Source organism: Xyrauchen texanus, chromosome 11, assembly GCF_025860055.1.
Source record: "Xyrauchen texanus isolate HMW12.3.18 chromosome 11, RBS_HiC_50CHRs, whole genome shotgun sequence".
Lineage (NCBI taxonomy): Eukaryota > Metazoa > Chordata > Actinopteri > Cypriniformes > Catostomidae > Xyrauchen > Xyrauchen texanus.
In genome coordinates, this window is record NC_068286.1 from 15,784,636 (window position 1) to 15,805,486 (window position 20,851).

The window sequence follows — 20,851 nt, forward strand, 5'->3', positions numbered from 1 at the left end:
TTGCAACTTTTGGGACTATAATCATACTTTTTTATTTTTCTTGACCCTGTAATTTAGTACGGAGCCCCCGAAGTGACCTGTGCAAAAAAAAATCTAAGAGACTTTCGCGTGCGCACGAGAAACTATCGCGTGCGCACGCGTTACAGTTTCCGGTGTGTGTATAGCTCTTTTCCGATTGTGTCATTGCCATCATTCATTTACTCAAAGATACTGAGAGCATGGATGCGCATGAATTTATAGAGATATATTTTAAACTTGGCCTTCAATACAAAGACATTACTGTCTATGACATTTGTAATACTGTCATGGCTGAGACACGCTTTGATCTTCCAAAGGACACAAATCAAGCAATAGACTTGTACTTGCATTTAACACAAGAACTATCGGAATTCTATAACTACTAGAATGGCCATAGCGGTCATTCTGACCGTTCATACTAGACTGTACCAAATGTCATTTACATTCGAAACTTCTATTGAGGTTTTAGAATGAAGCTTCTAATGTCTGTCGTCATATTTAATGTGTGTCGTCATATTTTATACACACCGGAAACTTGCTGTACACAAAGCAAGGCACGCACATTCTGGGGCAGTCTAGCAGCTAATATATAATATATATAGGCATATGTATTTGTATAGTCTAGCACTATTATATATTACAAAAAAGATTGTATTATGTAGGACTATCTCATGTTCAGCTTAGCTCCATTTGATCCATATTATTCTATTTTATTCAATACATTTTTAGGGTGATGACGCCATAAAATATGACGACAGACATTAGAAGCTTCAATCTAAAACCTCAATAGAAGTTTCGAATGTAAATATGACATGACATTTGGTACAGTCTAGTATGAACGGTCAGAATGACCGCTATGGCCATTCTAGTAGTTATAGAATTCCGGTAGTTCTCGTGTTAAATGCAAGTACAAGTCTATTGCTTGATTAGTGTCCTTTGGAAGATCAAAGCGTGTCTCAGCCATGACAGTATTACAAATGTCATAGACAGTAATGTCTTTGTATTGAAGGCCAAGTTTAAAATATATCTCTATAAAGTCATGCGCATCCATGCTCTCAGTATCTTTGAGTAAATGAATGATGGCAATGACACAATCGGAAAAGAGCTATACACACACCGGGAAACTGTAACGCGTGCGCCACGCGATAGTTTCTCGTGCGCACGCGAAAGTATCTTAGATTTTTTTTTTGCACAGGTTACTTCGGGGGCTCCGTAATTTAGTAACTGTAGAACACATTAACTGAAATGATGCGTATATGATTAAATTATTACAGTTTCTTGTCAATCTATGTCTATTTTAATGTGAACAATGCGCTGCCACTTTAATTCAGCGCGTGCAGTTTGAAAGCTCTAACCTGTTAACATGGGTACGGAAAAAAATACGCACTGCAAACGGAGTATGTGAAACGGGCGTTACACCTGAAAATCACTGGAAAAATTGGCTAGTGTGGCGCCTGCATAAAGTGCCTTTTTTAATAAGGAGTAAAACACACACACACACACACACACACACACACACACACACACACACACAGTCATATCAGTGATCCTTAAAGGTAGCTTTCTTCAAGGTATTTAAGCAACATTGTCAAAATTGTACCATCTGAAATGCATGTGACATCAAATAAACAAGAATGAATTCAGAATTAACCTGAAAGTAATCCAAAAGCAATCAGATTAGATGACTTTATAAAATTATTCAAAGAGATTACATTATTGACTACAATTTCATCATGTAATTTGTAATTTTACCAGATTACATTTTAGAAGCAATCTACCCAACATTACTTCTTTTTTTGCTATATTCTTTTGGAAAGAAAAAGGCATAATGCATCTAAAAAGTGTTAAAAAACAGATAAAAACAAAGGTTAATGATTTTTTTTTTTTTTTTTAACTTTTCCCATTAATTAAATTGTCCTCTACAGTAGCAAAAGCATCTAGTTTGCTTTTGCTATGTTTACTAAAGGAAGTCTGCAATTAGTCCATTAAAACCACAGTTGTGTTCGTTTCTCTAACCTATAATACGCTATTTTAATAGCCACCTCACGCTCCCTTTAGCTCTATACTCTAATAAACGCCGAGTTTCAGATGCAGTACCCTATCCCGCCGGTAAAGCATTATACCGCTCTATCTACAGTACACTACCATCCAGCCCATGTGAAGTCAATTTCGACTCCGCGTCCAGCGGACTAGACTCCGCGCCGTGTTTTCCGCGGAGCTGACGTGCCGCTCGCAGCCTGGTGGCTGCTCTTCGCTCGGCTGTTGTCCTGATATCACTCCGCTAGCATGGAGGAGGGGAGCGCTTGATTATTGTGATGGTGGCAGCTGCTGTACACATCGGCGACAGTAGGATTTCCTCTCCAGTGATCAGGACTTTAAGAAACTGCTCACCTTGTTCGCGCTGTGGGGAGGGTTTCACCGGCCCAGCTAATGAAATGCAAGTTCACGAAACAACTCCGGAGCCTGTTCGCAGCACACGGCAAAACTTTTTTCAAAAGGACAACACAATAAAACGACGGGCTCGCGGCAGCGGTGGTTATGCGTGATGGTTGCGAGTAACATCCGGATGTTTGATGGTGCTCCAGTAGAGGCGAGAGAGTAACAGAGGAAGACAAGCGGGGTGACCCCGTTCGCCTCTCTCGCTCCTACACGGGTCCCGTACGGTTGTTTATAGGTTTGCAAACGGTTGAGACATTATTGAATGGTCGACACGGTGAGCCTCCCGGAGGAGGGAACCCGCCACCGCCGAGTATTTACACTCCTTTAAAAGCTCCTTTCCTACCTATTTTACTCTATCCGTCTCACTGGCGAAGCGGACTCGCGCCCCGATTTGGAGAGGGGAGAGCGCGAGAGACAGGGGGCTTGACAAAGTTCTTCCCAAAGAACCCTGTGTATTCAGGCACAGATGATGGGGGATTTTGCCAGCCCCGCCGCCGTACCAACCGGCGGCGGCATTTGCATTAACAACAGTAACATGAACTTAAACTCTGCCATTAATGCGACGAACAGCAGCAGCACCGGCGGAGGTAACGTGGGCATACCGAAGCACAGCACGGTGGTGGAGCGGCTCCGGCAGCGGATCGAGGGCTGCCGGCGGCACCACGTCAACTGCGAGAGCCGATACCAGCAAGCGCACGCCGAGCAGCTGGAGCTGGACCGCCGGGAGACGGTGAGTCTGTACCATCGGAGTTTAGACCAGCGGGCCAAGAAATCCAACAGCAGCAAACAGCAGAGCAAGCATCAAGACCCCGATTCAACAGCGACCACCGAGCAGAGGAACAGCACTCTGATCGCGGTATGTAGTATTGACCCATCTTTCGTAGTATTGACCCATCTTTCGCCTGCAGTACGCATATAAGTGCCTAGTGTTTTGAGTGAGCACAGCTTATTTAGGTTGCGATCCAAACTTTCGCTCGGCTTATGTGGGTTTGCACTTTCGGAAAAGCATGTCGGAACTGAGACTTTGGTACAATCATAACATGCATAACTTTAGGCCCGCATCCAACGCGAACTTTTGCACGTCCTGTGCGAGAGTGCATTTCGAGTAACTTTGGAGGTGTTAGTTACTTTGCAGCAGTTCAGCCTTTATAAAGTTATGTAGTTGCAAATAGTTGATGTCATTTGATCTCCACCTTCTTTATTAGCCTACTTGTACGTCATGTTTAGAGAACAGTGGTCATGTTCAAGATTAAAGTGTTGTGTAAAGAATCTGAATAGGCATTTATGTTTTGTATTGCGTGATTTAGCAGTTTAACACTGACTTGAATTTCGTCCAACTAGTTTGTTTCTTTACTGAGGCGCTCTGTTTAAACTTTAAAACCCGTATATAAACCGGAGGGTAATAGTGGGGACATTCTTAGTATTACGATATGCATTTCAGGAAGGCACACATATCCCGCCTCCTAGCACTTATTATATCCACACAGAATGTTGTTGATTTGAGAGTTCAAATACCCCAATCGAAAAGTTACTGTCACTGGAATGGACCTGTTCTTGTGTTGTAGATTTAGCCTTTTGTGTCAGGGCGCTTAAATCCTCGTAAAAATGCTAAGTGACTCTAATTTTTAAGTAATGCTCAAAGCTTTAATGGCCGGTGCCGGAGACCTCTCTCTGTGCTATGTGAACATTACTTTCAGCCAGTATATACAGGCAACAAACGCTTTATATCGAAGGCGTTGCGATTTAAAGAGACCGCAGCCCCAGTGCTTTGCTTTCTCTTCCCCACACTAAGCACTGTACTGCAGCTAGGTGGCTGTATCAAGTCGAGTTAGGGTCTGCGTTAAGACCCCACACAACGGCTGTGTCTCAAACATTAGCGAGCTGCCTGCCTATACAGCCTTTTTGTTTTGTTTTTGTCCGAATTTTTAGCGCGAACATAAGCAAATGCTGTCACGGTAGGTAGCTCATTAGGATTTTAGTTGCAGCCAGTTCGCCCAAAAATGAAAATGTTCTCATGACCATTTACTCACCCTCATGCCATCCCATAAGTGTATGACTGACTTCTGCTGAACACAAACAAAGATTTTTAGAAGATATCATCTCTGTTGGTCTATTCAATACAAGTGAATGGTGGCAAGAAATTTGAAGTGCCACTAAGGCAGCATTAAAAGTAACCCGTAAGACTCCAGTGGAGTGGGTGAGAAACATATCAGTATTTAAGTCCTTTTTTACTATAAATTCTCCTCTTTGCCAGTAGGTGGGGATATGCACAACGAAAGCGAATTGCCAAAAACAAAAGAAGAATGTGAAAGTGGATATTGATAGTAAATGGGATTTCAATGTCACCTTCACTTGCCATATCACTTCTTTGGATATAGATAAAACCACCAGAGTCTTATGGATCACGTTTATGCTGCCTTTTTTGAGCTTCAAAATGTTGGTACCCATTCACTTGCATTGAATATACCAGATCTGAGATGTTCTAAAAATCTTAGTTTGTGTTCAGAGGAATAAAGTAAGTCGTACACATCTGGAATGTCATGAGGGTGAGTAAACATTGAAAGCATATTTATTTTAGGTGAACTATTCCTTTCACTAGATCGTCTTAAATGAAAATGAGATATCAATTAAAAACAATGAACACAACAAGAGTTTCAGTCATATATAGGTCTTATTGTAATATTGATTTAAAGTGTGTTATGGCCTGTATATGTTTGAGGTTTTTTGTTTGACCTCATGTCTCATTTTGTATATATAGGCTACATCTACATTAATCTGGATACATATGAAAATTGTGTTTTTGTTTTTGAAACACTCCAGTCACACTGCTGTTTTCAAGCATTTTCTAGATGTTGCTTGTTCACGCTGAAATGTATGAATATGCTTAAGTCCCCTTACTGCGCATGCGAGAAATCACCTGAAATGCAATTGACCTCGTGTTCTGTCTCCGGACTCCAATTCCGAGTGAACTTCCCAGTGCTTTTGAAGGAATGCAATGTGAATGTTGTACAAAGTAGCATTAATCTTTAACAACGCTATCAAAGTGAATATCAGGCACAATAGTGCAGCTATAACACAGGCTGCCATCTTGATTGTTTTGGTTGAATGGATCACATGACTGCATCACATGACAACAAATACATAATCGTTTTCAGATCTGTCTGATTTCACAGTCCACACATGAAGATGGCATTTTCAAATGTATTCACTTGGAGAGCGTTTTCAAAAAGCTCAGTTTTCGCTGACAAAAATTGAGTTTTAGTGTGGACAGAAGGCCAAAACATAGAGAAAAAGATACATTTTCTAACACAAATGTATTAGTATGGACATGGCTATAGATGGGATACAATGAGGTAAAAGGCACTTTTGATTAGCAATTATTTCTACCTCAGGACTTTCCTAAACACCTGTTTGTCACCATGCATGGCAAAACTTTCCTGATACATCTTAATGTCTTTACCTGCAATTTCTAAAATTTGATTGAGATAATAAAATTTAGTAACTTTTAAAATGTTATCTATAGAATCTTTAATAAGTATCTGTACTATATCACTATAAACCTCCAAGTGTTGGGTTAAAGGCCTCTTCGCCACCTTTATTTAAGCAAATAAATATTAATATATATATATATAGTGCTATAATCCTATTATGACATCATTGGAGCATGCAGAACATTGGAACCCCCACCACCCAAATACTGATGTTTATTGGGAGGAAAAAAGGAGTTGTATCCCATAGATTAAATCTTTTTGTTGTCTTTTGTTCCAAATTGCATGTAGGCTGCGTATACAACTGTTTTACCATTAGCTGCAAATCCAGTAATGTGACACACTCCCATTATTTGAGTGGGAAGTAGTTTTTGGAGAAACACTATTTTAGTCTTAGCTTAAAATTTTGTCAATTTGGCAAAATTCAACAATAAATGTTGCTTTGATGCTCTTTAATTCTATGTGTGACAGATCACGTTAGCTACCCATTCACAAGTAGCTGGGTGCAATGCTTACAAAAAAACATGAATGAACATCAGAGGGCATGTTGTAATCATCCAATGTTGAAATTACATGATAAAAATGAATGGGAAATATCTTGTGCTTTGGATCTGCGCCTTTGCACATAAACACACACAAAGTGAAAGGTTTCCTAAGCCACCAATTGGGCCGGTTGCTAGGGTGGGTAGAGTAGTGTTGGGAACCTCATCATGGTCGCTATAATGTGGTTTTTCACTCTCGGTGGGTGTGCGTGGTGAGATGTGCGTGGATGCCGAAGAGAAAAGCGTAAGCCTCAACACGCGCTACGTCTCTGCAGTAATGCGCTCAACAAGCCACGTGATAAAATGCGCAGATTGACGGTCTCTGATGCGGAGGCAACTGAGATTCGTCCTCCGCCACCCGATTTGAGGCAAATCACTAAGCCACCACGAGGACCTATAGCGCATTGGGAATTAGGCATTCCAAATTGGGGAGTAAAAAAACAAGTTGTAAACTTGCAATATTTCGTTAAATGCGATATTTTGTGCAGCCCTATTTTTTTTTTACCAACCTTCATACACTTTGCAACCAGAAAAAGTGTCACATTTAGTCCCATTGTGGCTCCACTCTTTCCTACTACATCATGGTCTAAATCAGTTATTCCAAACCAGGAGTATGTGGGTGCTTGGGAAGATTTCAGTTTTGCTTTGTTAAACTTTTTTAAATAAATAGCAACTTAAATATTTGGGCTGTCAAAGATTAAAATGACTTCTTAAACTACTCGCAAAATTACTAATGACTTAAAGTGAAAACAACATGTCGAAACAAAATAATGTGTGAAATGTGTGGCAGTTTTTTTTTGTTTTTGTGTGGATGAAATTTGTAGCAGCAGGTTATGTGTGTAGATAATGTTTTTCACCACCAGTATAGGTTGTTTGTTTAAAAGTCACTTTAATTGAATTGAAAATAAAAATTCTTAAAATCATATCCTATATAATAAGAGTTAAAAGAAAATGGTTTGAAGTTGAATTGGGACTTATTGATTGGCCTGTGGGAGAACAAAAGACGAAAAAGGTTTGGAAACATTGGTTTAGAGTTTTTGTGGTTGGTGTGTGGGTCGTCACTAAGAGTTTAGGAGGATGTGTGTTTGTCAATTTAGAAGTCAGCTCTCTCCGATAAATGTTTGTCTGCAGGTTTTTGCGGAAATGTGTGTCATGGCAGTGCAGTTCGAAACCCAAGGTGTTGCCAGCTTATTTTAAAGAGATAAAGCAAGGTGCAGCCTTGTAGCTGACTTAAGGTTCAAGACACCGTTTAATGTGCTGATGTAGGGCCACTGGTGTCTCTCTTTGACTATATTACAAGGTCAAAAGAACACATGCAGGATGGATTCCTGCATGGTGGCCCCTGACAGTCTTTTGGTCCATTTATAGCCCTTTCCACCGACATGGTTCAGTGGAAAACTGTCCCTTCCTGGGCCGGTGCGAATTCTCAAACTGTTCTGTGCATTTCCACTGCAGAAAAGGCCATTAAAACCTGGTTACGCACTGGCCCCAAAAGCTTTCTGGTCTCTACGCAGGAACCAGAGGTTTCACGGTATATCACGGTATGAAAATTGACGGTTATAATACTATGCAAATTAGCTTATCTATGGTACTGAGAAATATGCAACAGAGAATATGTACAGAGAATCTCACCTGCGCGTGCACATCTCCTTTCCTTGACAGTCTGTCAGACTCGTCAACTTGCGCCACACACACACACACACATACAGAGAAAATGTCAGAAAAGCGAGGCGAGGGGTCTGACATAAGTGAGTGTGTGTGTGAGTTAAAGCAGTGTCTGTCAATTTGTGGGTCGCAGGTCTATTCGGACTGGGTCGTGGACAGCAGGGAACGAAAAATGACATGGTTCGCTCATTGAAGATATTTCGGCGGCCGCCCAAGTGATAGTCTGTTTAAGACTGCCAAGACATCTAATGATAATCTTGCAATCAGCTAAACGCTTCTCATCTGCACTTTCAAACGAGAGTAACGGAACCAGCTCGCGCTAATGATGTGCTCTTTTCTCTGGCACGTGCGTGCAACAACCTGGCTTGCTTCTTTTTTTTATAATTTTTTTATAAAATCATCAAATTGGTCTCATTAGATTCTTTGGGGTATAGTGAGTCCAACGATATGAAAAATATTGGACGTCTGCCATTTTGAATTTAGTCATAAAATGCTGTATTTTACCAACGACATGGTGTATCGTTACGAAACTCGGTATGTGTCTTTGGCACCATGCTCTGAAGGGACTCCAAACGTTTGGGAACAAATTATAATGCTATTTCTAAAAATGCTAATAGCTAATGACTCCTTTTGCCTACTGTCATGAGACTGTTCTTGATAGATTCCATGGTTCATGCCGAGAACAATGATACAAATTATGTCACGATCAAGCAAACTTCCTGTCTGATGGGAAGTTCGATGAAGTACACACAAGCGAGAGAAAGCGCGGGAGAGAGAACTTCCAGTCGCTTTTGTTGTTGATGTCATCGACTAAAATAATGTCACTTGATGTATGTCCTTGTACTCAAAAACCATGAACAAAACTATGCAACTTAAAAGGAAATGCAACCCAAGATACATTAAATACAGGTTATGGTTTTACTATGGTGGGTTGCCACTTAATTTACAATGTAAATCTGGGTCCTGAAGCAAAACCAGTTGAGAACCACTGAGTTAAAGGTACAGACAGGAGCAGTCTGGCCTCGCTGTTTTGGTTTTTTTACACATACTACCATTAAAAAATGGTTTCAATTATAATAAAGTATGTTTTCAAACAAAATAATAATAATAATTGTGTAATACCATATACCGTGATACAATGAAACCGTGATATTTTCTGAGACCGTTATCGTACCATGAATATTTCATACCGTTGCAACCCTATTCGTCACCGTGGTAAAGTTGACCAAATCATAAACAAATTGAAAAACACTTAAGGGAGTACAAGGACCATAAGAAGGACATAGGCAAAAGCAACAGTGGATGGAGCAATGATGTTTTGGACTCGGACACCGACCAGCCTGCTAACAAACCAGGGCATTGAATTCAGCGAGTATCGCTTGTGATAAGCAGTGAATCGCCGGTGTCCTCAGCAGATCTCAGTAAGTTGTTATATTTACCAACTTTGTTAGCTTTTCTATCACTGTTGTCATCTTATTTTGTGCATTGTTTTGTTCTGTAAGGGGATTTTTGACCAGCTGCTCACTAAGTTTGGAAGATCGTGGCTATCTGTTAAGTAAAACGGTGGGATTCTCAATCAATAATATTATATACTATTGCAAAAATCCAAATAAAGTCATCTGCTACACCAGAGTTAATGATTCAAATGTAACAGTTTACAGAATTTAGCAAGCTAAGCCATAGTTCATACATTATAATATAATTACATTACCTGTCGTCTTTAGCATAGATGTCGCCTCTTAAAATCTTGTTGAGCAATGTAATAACACTGGATTGCATTAATCCGTATGTTTAAATACGTCCTCAAAAACAAGAGGAAAAGCTGTATACAAACACACTGACGCGCCGTGTTTGTTTATGTTTGAGGTAGTTACGTGAAACTACCACGTAAACAGTAACCCATTACGTCACCGTTCGGCTCTCAGGTCAGCGTGGCAGGTTTCCGATAGACTCCAGATTTTCCCGGCCGTGAACCAGCAGAGCACAGGGTCATCACAAGAACCTTCACAATTTCGGTGGAAAAGGGCTATTAGACTTCTCTGTCTGAAAGCTTGATTTTCAGCACAAACTCACTTCTGGACCAAGCTGCAGTTCCTAAAACGTCTTTATATTTTCCTTTTGAGTGTGTTTAGTGCATATGTGTGCACAGTTGAGAAATTTTGAAGGCCAGTCCAGAAGCTGCGTCTATGTTTCAGCTAAGCCGTGCTTGTGGTATCGCATTGTTTTGCAGTGTCTGGGACCAGTGCTCAAGATCTAAATTTAACTCCTGAGTTGGCAGGGTTGCACGAGGTTTGTGACGTCAGACACACCAAGAGCACGGTTCCCACTGTGTAACTTTCTTTCCTTCTGGATGCTATACACAGCTTTGACAGTGTATGATGCATCTTAACTGTGTGTTTGTGTGCAAACATTTCAGTGGTCAGAAAAGCTGCAGTCATTTATTAAAGTAATTTTTTTACATCAAGGAGTTAACTGAAAGCTTGGTATTCTTTTGTGACCCTAGACTTGCCTTAAACAACAAAATCTCCCCTTTTCTAAAGACCTTTTGGAATTATGTTTTAAACCCATAAATTAAGTATTTCTCAGTTTTATTTTACAATAATATTTTTGGCAGATAAACAAGTCCCTCTCTCTGTTGCATGTCATCGTGACTTTCGGTTCCTTTAACGGTTTTCCAGTGTGCAAATTTCTGCCAATGCGGCAGGAACACTGTTCTGAAAGTGTCCTGAAACTGTCCCACTTCTGACTGTACAGCGTAAAACACACAGCTCTACCGGCTGTTTTGAATCTACAGCTCAAAACATACACTCTTCCGGTATAGTTCGATTCCCGAAATAATTATTCGAAGGAGCCGGTTCCTTTGAATTAACAGCGCAAAACATACACTCTTCCGGTATAGTTCGATTCCCGAAATAATTATTCGAAGGAGCCGGTTCCTTTGAATTAACAGCACGAAACATACAGCACTTCCATTTATAGTCTGGTATGTAAAGTAATCTTATACTTATGTGCAAGTTATGAATGTCCAACTCTAAAATAAATAAGAACTGTTGAAATCTCACATGCCTGAAGTACAGCTTGGGCTCCATGACACCGTCTAAACTGTCTCTGGAACTGTTACTGTTTATTAAATGACCTGTGTCTCTATCAAATCAAGCACTACAGTTACTGACTGGTTGTTCCTATGACAATGTATAGTTAAAGATACACGAGTTTTGTTGTAATAAGTGGAACGTTATTAATAATAAATTAATGAAATATTCCAGCACATTTCTTGTTGGTTTAGATTTTATTTAAACTACAGTAGGATCTAATGTTGGATTGTATTTATGTCTCTAACGTCTGTAAAAACACCTTTTACAAGAACTGTATTGAATTTATTTCTGATTTGTTATATCTGCTATGTGGAAATTTGAAATGAGCTCATTATTTGGTAACAGACAGAAGATGGTAGTAAATGCAATAAGAATCACATTTCTCATTTTCAAATAATTATTTAAAAAAAGGTACTAAAAGAATTACTGAAATTATTACTGTAACCGCAAGGAACCATAATCATTAACAGGAATCAGAACCGCAATCGTAAAATTCCTCATGATTCCCCACCCAAATGTTTATTATCGTTTACTCAACCTTATACCATCCCAGGTGTGTGTGACTTTCTTTCATCTGCAGAACATAAATGAAGATTTTTAGAAGAATTTCTCAGCTCTTTTGGTCCATACAATGCAAATGAATGGGTGCCAACATTTTTAAACTCTGCAGGTCCGCACAATGCAAGTGAATAGGTGCCAAAATGTTGACACTAAAAATCATACAAGTCAGCATATAAGTAGTCCATATGACTCCAGTGGTTAAATCAATGTCTCCAGATGTGATTTGATAGGTGTGGGTGAGAAAGAGGTCAATATTTAAGTTTCTGCTCAGTTAGGCTGCACTTCAACTTTCACCACCTTTTTCTGTTTTTGGTGTTTCACATCCTTCTTGCCCTACTGGGCAGGAAGAAGAATTTATAGCAAAAATGACTTTAAATATTAATCTGTCTCTCACCCACACCTATGATATCACTTCAGAAGACATTGATTTAATCCCTGGAGTCATATGGATTACTTTTATGATGCTTTTATGTGCTTTTTGAAGTGTCCATTTGTATTGTATGGACCTACAGAGCTGAAATATTCTTCTAAAAAGTCATACACATCTGGGATGGCATAAGGGTGAGTAAATGATGAGAGAATTTTCATTTTTGGGTGAACTATTCCTTTAAGTACAATTCATTTTAAGGTGCTGCTTTCATTTCAGGCTTCTAAACAATCATAAAAACACATTGTAGTTGTATGTCTGAGATGAATTTCCTACTCAAAAACAATGTCAGACTTGGAGGCACCATTTTTTTTTCTTCTGGTTTTGTCCTTTAACTAACTGCATTTGATATTTGTTTAATCATGAGTGACAAACAGAAACTGATCCAAGACAAATAGATGGGGAAAGTAATGTTGCTTGGTCAGAATGTGGAGTTATATTAAATATACAAATATATACAAAAGAAAATATATATGGCCTCAAGGTCTTAAATTACACCGTTTATAGTTTGCGGAACGTTTGTGCTTAGATTGACTACTCCAAATACATCTCTTCACTACAATGTTGTCCTACCACCGTTACTGGTATTATGACCTCCCATGATCGTTGTTCACACTCTCTGCTGTGTTGTCATTGCAGCACACATGTTCATGCTGGTATGCATGTACACATGTTTGACTGGAATATAGGACAAGGTGTATGTCAACACTGCAGCACACAGTCCACGCAGTGAAATCAATATCGCTGCAAGTGTGATTCCTCGTCACCATCTCTTTTACCCACAAACGCACCACACGGGGTAACTGTAAGAGAGATGATATGCTCAATGGTTGGCTTTAGGTGCTTTTAAAGAGATGGTTTACCCAAAAAATCTAATTCTCTCATAATTTTCTCACCCCAAGTGTGTATGAATTTTCTTTTGCAGAATGCAAACACAGATTTTTAGAAGAATATCTCAGCTCTGTTGGTCCATTCAATTCAAGTGAATGGTGGACAAAACTTTGAAGCTCCAAAATGCACACAAAGGCAGCGTAAAAGTAATCCATACTCAGGTGGATAAATCATATCTTCAGAAATGTTATGATAGGTGTGGGTGAAAAACAGATCGATATTTAAGTCTTGAAGTTTTTCTGTAAAACTTATTTCAAACAGCCCCTCTATGCACGCTTACGAGAGTTATTTTTCTTCTGTATTTTTGCAGATTTGCTTTCTACTTGCTTATCGCCACTTACTGGGCTGTTATGCAAATTTAACTTATTCTTTTCCTTTGCTTTATCCCTCCCTTTTTTCTTTCTCCTCCTTGCCCAGTAGGGGGACGAAGAATGCGAATTGCTAAACAAAACAGAAGAAGAACTCTGTTCTCTTGTTGAACTCTCATAGGAGGGCTGGTGAAGTGCAGACTTATAGTAAAAAAATACAAGGACTTAAATATTTTCAACAGCAAGCCTGATTATTTTTTGAAATCAAGGTCAGATTATGAAAAATGCAACCATTTTCAGCAAAACTAACCATGTTTTTATTTTAATAAATACTACAAATGTAATAGCTATAATGTATTCCCATTCATCCATGTTTTTTTGTTGTGTGCTAGTCATCTCAGCTGTTCAGATGTAAAGACTGATCATGGAAAACTGAAGCCCTTTTTCCTCCTATGTTCCTTATTCTGGGGGAAAAACAGTGATTCATGACTCACTTGACCATCTCTCTTGACCATCTCACGTGACCGTCTTTTATGCTGGATCTCTGAGGACTGATGACACATCATCTTTTCTAAGCTAATTTGAGAGGCCATTCTTTGAGCATCCTATATAAGGTCATGTGATGTGTGCTGGCTCTAGTGTACATTTAACCAGGAAACTGAGGTGAAACGTAGAATGCGGCATGCAAAAATGCATTCTATATAATTTGGTTGAGTTTTCTTTGTGTGCCCGTTCTTGCCAAAAAATGTTTCCTATATTCGCCTTTTTAAGGTGAAGTGAGCTGTTTTTGTTGTTCTAGCATCACCAAACAGCTTCAATTCGGCTTTGTGAAACCTCCCCAATCTGCTATTGGTTAGACAAACTGATAGTCCTGCTCATATCTCATGCCATTGGTTTAACCAGTGTTGCTGTGTCAGGCTTGTCATACAAACAGCAATTATTTGATAGTGCCAATGTTTACACTTTTCAACCTACGAATGGTTTACTTAAAGTTGTTAATGCATATTCAGCTGGGAATGGTGGTAGGATTTTAATATAAAACATGTTTTATTAAGACTTCACCTTTAACAGTGGTTGATCATTGAAGAGAATAGAAAGCCAAATTACCTGTGGTGCAGCTTTGTATGTTTGTGTCTGTTTGAGGACAAACCACTTCATTATTAATGCTTGGAAGTCAGTCTGTGCCTCTGTTTTTCTTTCATACCATATGACAGCGCCAGTTAAATATGGATGAGTGTCATCAGACACACACACGGCTCCTCCGTGGCAAGGTTTCCCACTGCTTTGGCCTTGAGTCACACAGAAACTGGTGCACAGACTCAACGTACACATGGTTAAAATGCATGAATAGATCATCTGCTGTCCTCTGTCTGTGACGTTAGTTTGGAGTTGACCAGGCCGAAACACTCATCAGGAGTCATGAGATGAGTGGCTAGATAGTGTCAGACTTGATCATGATCTTTTACTCAGAATGCCAACACAGAATCTACTATGCATTTGTGTTGAAAGCAACCGTTGGAAGTTATTCATGTTCAGTGGAAGGGAGCTATATGTAGGTGTGGCCAATGAGGGGAGGAAGACCACTTGAAATATGCAGTTTTGTGCCAGTGTCTTGCATGCATTGAAGCCAGTCAATTGCTTAATTTGAATGATCATTCAGACCTATCAGCAGCTCAGCAAGGAAAAATATCGGAATTAAGCAGTGTATGTGGAGGTGGGCATGTGCAAGGAACTGCGTAATGGGTCAGTTATATTGATTGCAGGTGAAAGCAGACAAGTCAAGACAAAGTTTTCGGAGCAGTTTATTGCCGAAAAGACTAGCTTGAACCAGAATAAGGTGGTTTGCTGGTCTTCGCTGGTTTAGCTTATCTACCAGCCTGGCCAGCTGATAAAGCCTAAAGTATACTGTACTTCATTCAGATGTGAACACTAGTAATCTGCATACAGGACATGTGATGCAATTTCGTTATAAGCAGAATTCTCAAGCACTGAAAGTGTTCGGACAGATTTGTCTAACTGCGCATGCGCCTTGACTTATTTGCGCTAATTAGTGGGTCCACAAGGTGGCAACACTCACAATTGAGCCGTTGCTGTCATGGAGAAGCGATAAAAGAGGATCTAATTGCTGCTAAACAACAGGAGACAAAGGTGGAAACAACAACAGTGGATGTGCACGTCAAGAACGCATTTGTGAGGAGGTCAAGAGTTACCTGCATTTGTATAATTTGAGTCCGAAGGAACAAAGACATCTCTATGTCTCTAAACAACTCCCCAAAAAATAGTCAAGTATCTAATTTCAATCATAGCGCGTACATGCTAACTGCCTGTTTAAGCGTGCACAGTCAAATCAAGCATATTTTAAAAAGGTACTGTTCGACTGTACGCCAAGTGTCCGCATCAAAACTGAAGCATACTTTCGGTTAAAGCATCCGAAACCCCTCTTAAACTAGCAAACTAGACGGGGCTGAGCAGTGTAAACCAGCCAACCGTGACCAGCGAAACACCTTAAGGCCCCAAAATGCAGAAAAATGGCCTCTTACATTGAAAGCAAAGTGAATACTCTGTTAGCACCTAAACAATAGGCGGCACTTATCGACAGTCAATTTTTCTCCTGAACAGTAAATGGTGAAACGCACCTTTCAGCTGGTCTGCCCTCTGCCTTTCACTGATCGTTAGAAGAACTACTGATAGTTACTGATAGTTTTAGAACAAATTCTGTAGTGATCAAATCAAAAACGAAAGGAAATTTAAGATGATGTAATGTAAATGTGCTTCTACAAAAAATAATAATTGAAATTTCAAAGCATATGTATAAAATCATGACCCCTCACATTCTTACTATTCCAATCAGTTATCTGAAAGCCACCATGTTAAAATTGCATAACCAGCCATAGACTACTCTGTTAACGTTCTGTTATGTAGAAAATATGTTTTTGAGACATTTGATGCCAAAAAAAAAAAAAAAAAAACATTCTCACTGACTGTTCATTAAACTTCAGCGTTTAATGTCGGTGGGCTAAACAGCTTTCTGTGCTTTTGATAACCAGTGAGAAATAGTGATGAAATTTCACATTTGGTGTGAAAGAGCCTTTAGGCTGGTTTTAACAGGGTTCCAAGCTCAGCCTGTAAACAGCCAACAATCAAAAAACTAAAAGACCAGAATGGTAAGGTTCTTTTGGTGTAAAATCAGCCTACAGGAATAAAGTGGAGTGGGTCTAAATTATGCAAGTGAGTAGATTTTTTAACTCAGTTGAGAGACTCATTACAGCCATGCTCTATTCAGTGAAAATAGTCTTTATTTAGGCAATTGATGTTGAATTTTTTCACTTAGAAAATGAATGGATGTATAAACACACACCCACAAATGCACGTTCTTTGTAGAAACATTTTTGTAAATACTTCTCTTGGAGCTCATACCTATCCATGTACTGTGCAAGCAAGAAAACACACACACACACACACACACTCCACTGTGCATTTAAATGTTCATACTGTTCTATAGATACTGTAAGAACCATTTGTATATGTAAAATGTACAATTGCAGAATTTAGCATACCAGCTTCGACCACCTCAAAATGAACTTTTGCACTGACAGGATTATCTGTAATAGGCTATCTGTACAAAATTAGCTTAGTTCTTGTTGTGTTAGCATTTCACTTCTGCTTAAACCAGACAAAACCACTGTTACATGCTGGACACTACAAAATCAGTTGCTAGCTATATTGATTGAGAACATTGCAAATACAGATTTTTTTGGGGGGAATTCTGCTATTTGTAAAAAGAGTAATATGAGCTGAAAATCATCTTGTTTTACATTCTTACACATTGTTTTTTGTATTGTTTCAGTTTGTGTAATATTCAGCTGTGGTGGTGACAAAAAAAATGCAATGTTTATTATATTTGACTAAAGCCATCTAAGGCACAATTTGGAGATTGTGCAAGTTTGTTCTTGCTTTTTATTTATTGCTTTCTTTTCCAAAGTCTTTCAAACAAACGGATGGAAAAAAATGCTCTGTGTTCTTATTTGACATTTTAGCAGGACCTTTAGACCTTTATCTGACCATTCATGGGCCATCCTTCATTATTCATATAATAAGAGAACATGCAATGTGTGTTTTTCTTTTGAACACATTTGTTTCTTAACCCGTTTCCTTCCTTCCTCTGCCTCTTCCCCATTTTAGAGACCTTCAACATGAATCAGAAACTGAGCACAATCTACGTCTAAAATAACACACTGCAGGTTGTAACTTTTCTAAAGGTTTGGAAAATAGTTTTTTGGATGCAGTGTGTAGAGAGACCATAGATTTAGTTTGAACACATCATGGATCAATAAGTATTATCACGGATGACAAATCTCACAAATTTAATAAACACACACAGACACACAAATGTACTTTAGATGAACTTGTGGCATGGAACAGGCAGATGTTTGCATTATTTGTTACTCAAAAGCTTAATGGACTGTGGTTTGCCCTCTTGCCTCTGTGTTGTCTGGGCCTAATTATCTAATAATCGTAGATGTGCATGTTTGCATGCAGCCGTGCATGCTATTTTATTATGAAATGTTGAATATTGTCCAGCTCTGCAGTCTTTTTATGTAGGTGGTCCAGTATTAGGCTTCAGCTATGTTTTCGATTTATATCCTATCCTCTTGAAGTCATCATCAGAATATGTAACTATCTTTCACCATAATTGAAGTTTGTTGCCCAGAAATTGTTTAAAGTCAGTTTAGCAGCACATAAAAGAAGCAAACACTAATAATTAAGAATTCAATCTGATGCTTGTACATTTTAATGCTTAATACGCTTGGTCAACTGTAAGAGATTTTTATATTGATTTCATTTAAAAGTTTAGCTCTGTGGCACTATCAAACATAGTTCTGTTAGTTTGAGAGGCACGACCACCTCGACACAATACAGGTGAAACCCGAAAAATTTGAATATCGTGCAAAAGTTCATTAATTTCAGTAATTCAACTTAAAAGGTGAAACTAATATATTATATAGACTCATTACAAGCAAAGATATTTCAAGCTTTTATTTGATATAATTTTGATGATTATGGCTTACAGCTTATGAAAACCCCAAATTCAGAATCTCAGAAAATTAGAATATTGTGAAAAGGTTCAGTATTGTAGGCTCAAAGTGTCAAACTCTAATCAGCTAAACACCTGCAAAGGGTTCCTGAGCCTTTAAATGGTCTCTCAGTCTGGTTCAGTTGAATTCACAATCATGGGGAAGACTGCTGACTTGACAGTTGTGCAGAAAACCATCATTGACACCCTCCACAAGGAGGGAAAGCCTCAAAAGGTAATTGCAAAAGAAGTTGGATGTTCTCAAAGTGCTGTATCAAAGCACATTAATAGAAAGTTAAGTGGAAGGGAAAAGTGTGGAAGAAAAAGGTGCACAAGCAGCAGGGATGACCGTAGCCTGGAGAGGATTGTCAGGAAAAGGCCATTCAAATGTGTGGGGAGCTTCACAAGGAGTGGACTGAGGCTGGAGTTACTGCATCAAGAGCCACCACACACAGACGGGTCCTGGACATGGGCTTCAAATGTCAAATGTCTTACCTGGGCTAAAGAAAAAAAGAACTGGTCTGTTGCTCAGTGGTCCAAAGTCCTCTTTTCTGATGAGAGCAAATTTTGCATCTCATTTGGAAACCAAGGTCCCAGAGTCTGGAGGAAGAATGGAGAGGCACACAATCCAAGATGCTTGAAGTCCAGTGTGAAGTTTCCACAGTCTGTGTTGGTTTGGGGAGCCATGTCATCGGCTGGTGTTGGTCCACTGTGCTTTATTAAGTCCAGAGTCAACACAGCCGTCTACCGGGACATTTTAGAGCACTTCATGCTTCCTTCAGCAGACAAGCTTTATGGAGATGCTGACTTCATTTTCCAGCAGGACTTGGCACCTGCCCACACTGCCAAAAGTACCAAAATCTGGTTCAGTGACCATGGTATTACTGTGCTTGATTGGCCAGCAAACTCGCCTGACCTGAACCCCATAGAGAATCTATGGGGCATTGCCAAGAGAAAGATGAGAGACATGAGACCAAACAATGCAGAAGAGCTGAAGGCCGCTATTGAAGCATCTTGATCTTCCATAACACCTCAGCAGTGCCACAGGCTGATAGCATCCATGCCACGCCGCATTGAGGCAGTAATTAATGCAAAAGGGGCCCAACCCAAGTACGGAGTACATATGCATGATTATACTTTTCAGAGGGCCGACATTTCTGTATTTAAAATCCTTTTTTTTTTTATTGATTTCATGTAATATTCAAATTTTCTGACATTCTGAATTTGGGGTTTTCATAAGCTGTAAGTCATAATCATCAAAATTATATCAAATAAAGGCTTGAAATATCTTTGCTTGTAATGAGTCTATATAATATATTAGTTTCACCTTTTAAGTTGAATTACTGAAATTAATGAACTTTTGCACGATATTCACATTTTTCGAGTTTCACCTGTATATTGACTAGTGGTCTACAAATAATGGATTTTGCCGATACCGAAAACTAAGGTGGTAGAAAACGCAGATAACCGATTAATCGGCCGATATTGTTTAAAATTGATCCAGAAATTCGAATAGTAATGAGAAAAAAAAATTACGATTAGTTATAAACAAGCCTGAAGTACATCTCACACAAACACACAAGGGAAAAAACCTACACATTTTTCTAATCATCTAGCCTACAATGCATTGCAATAGTCACTATAAAGTAGACATTGTCATAGAGGTGGGTGATTTGACTGAAATCAGTCTATATATTGGGTAATTCTGTCAGTGAATTAAGTACTTTCAAATATTTCCTCATATATCTTTTTCTCTTTATTTGTAGCTTAATAATAGTCAAAGTACATAAATGCAAAATTTCACATTATGCCAAATTTCAGTCTGATATGTTGTTATTAGAAATTTTCCTTTAGAAATGCGAGATCTTCCCAAAGCAATACAACATATAGAATAATACAGAAGTATAATGATAATAATAATATTAATTCAACTAAAATAAATACTACTTGCAGAAAATAAATATCAAGATTATATGATCACTTCTTGCAAAAAATAATATACAATTATTGCCGAATTAATGCAGAGCGCATTTTTGGCTTTCATAGTATTTTTTGCATGCTTAATTTTGTGATAAAACAAGTTGCTTTAATTACGGGTGATTATCGTTGTGCGACACAGTTTGAATAAAATATTTTTCTGCTCTGTGTTGGGGTTTTGTGAACCTACACCACAGATATCACACTTGTTTTAATAACAAGCTCCTCTTCATTTTGTTGACTTGTTTGGGAGTAGGGCTGGGATAAACGATTATTTTTTAAACGATTAATCTAGCGATTATTTTTTCGATGCATCGATTAATCTAACGATTCATTGTTTCAGTCCGATTCGATTTTGATTAATCG

The 20,851-nt window shown here is 38.8% G+C and overlaps 1 protein-coding gene across 2 annotated transcripts in view; it reads left to right on the top strand.

Moving 5' to 3' along the window:
- The first annotated feature begins 2,287 nt into the window (after nt 1-2,287).
- Nucleotides 2,288-20,851, top strand: part of LOC127651211 (mastermind-like protein 3) — a 162,727-nt gene continuing 144,163 nt past the window's right edge. The window contains exon 1 of one of the 2 annotated variants that reach the window (XM_052136940.1): nt 2,288-3,313. In XM_052136940.1, the coding sequence (XP_051992900.1) occupies nt 2,924-3,313 (390 nt within the window). In that variant the 5' untranslated portion in view covers nt 2,288-2,923. The remainder of the gene's footprint in view (nt 3,314-20,851) is intronic. The other variant, XM_052136941.1, reaches the window with a different exon arrangement.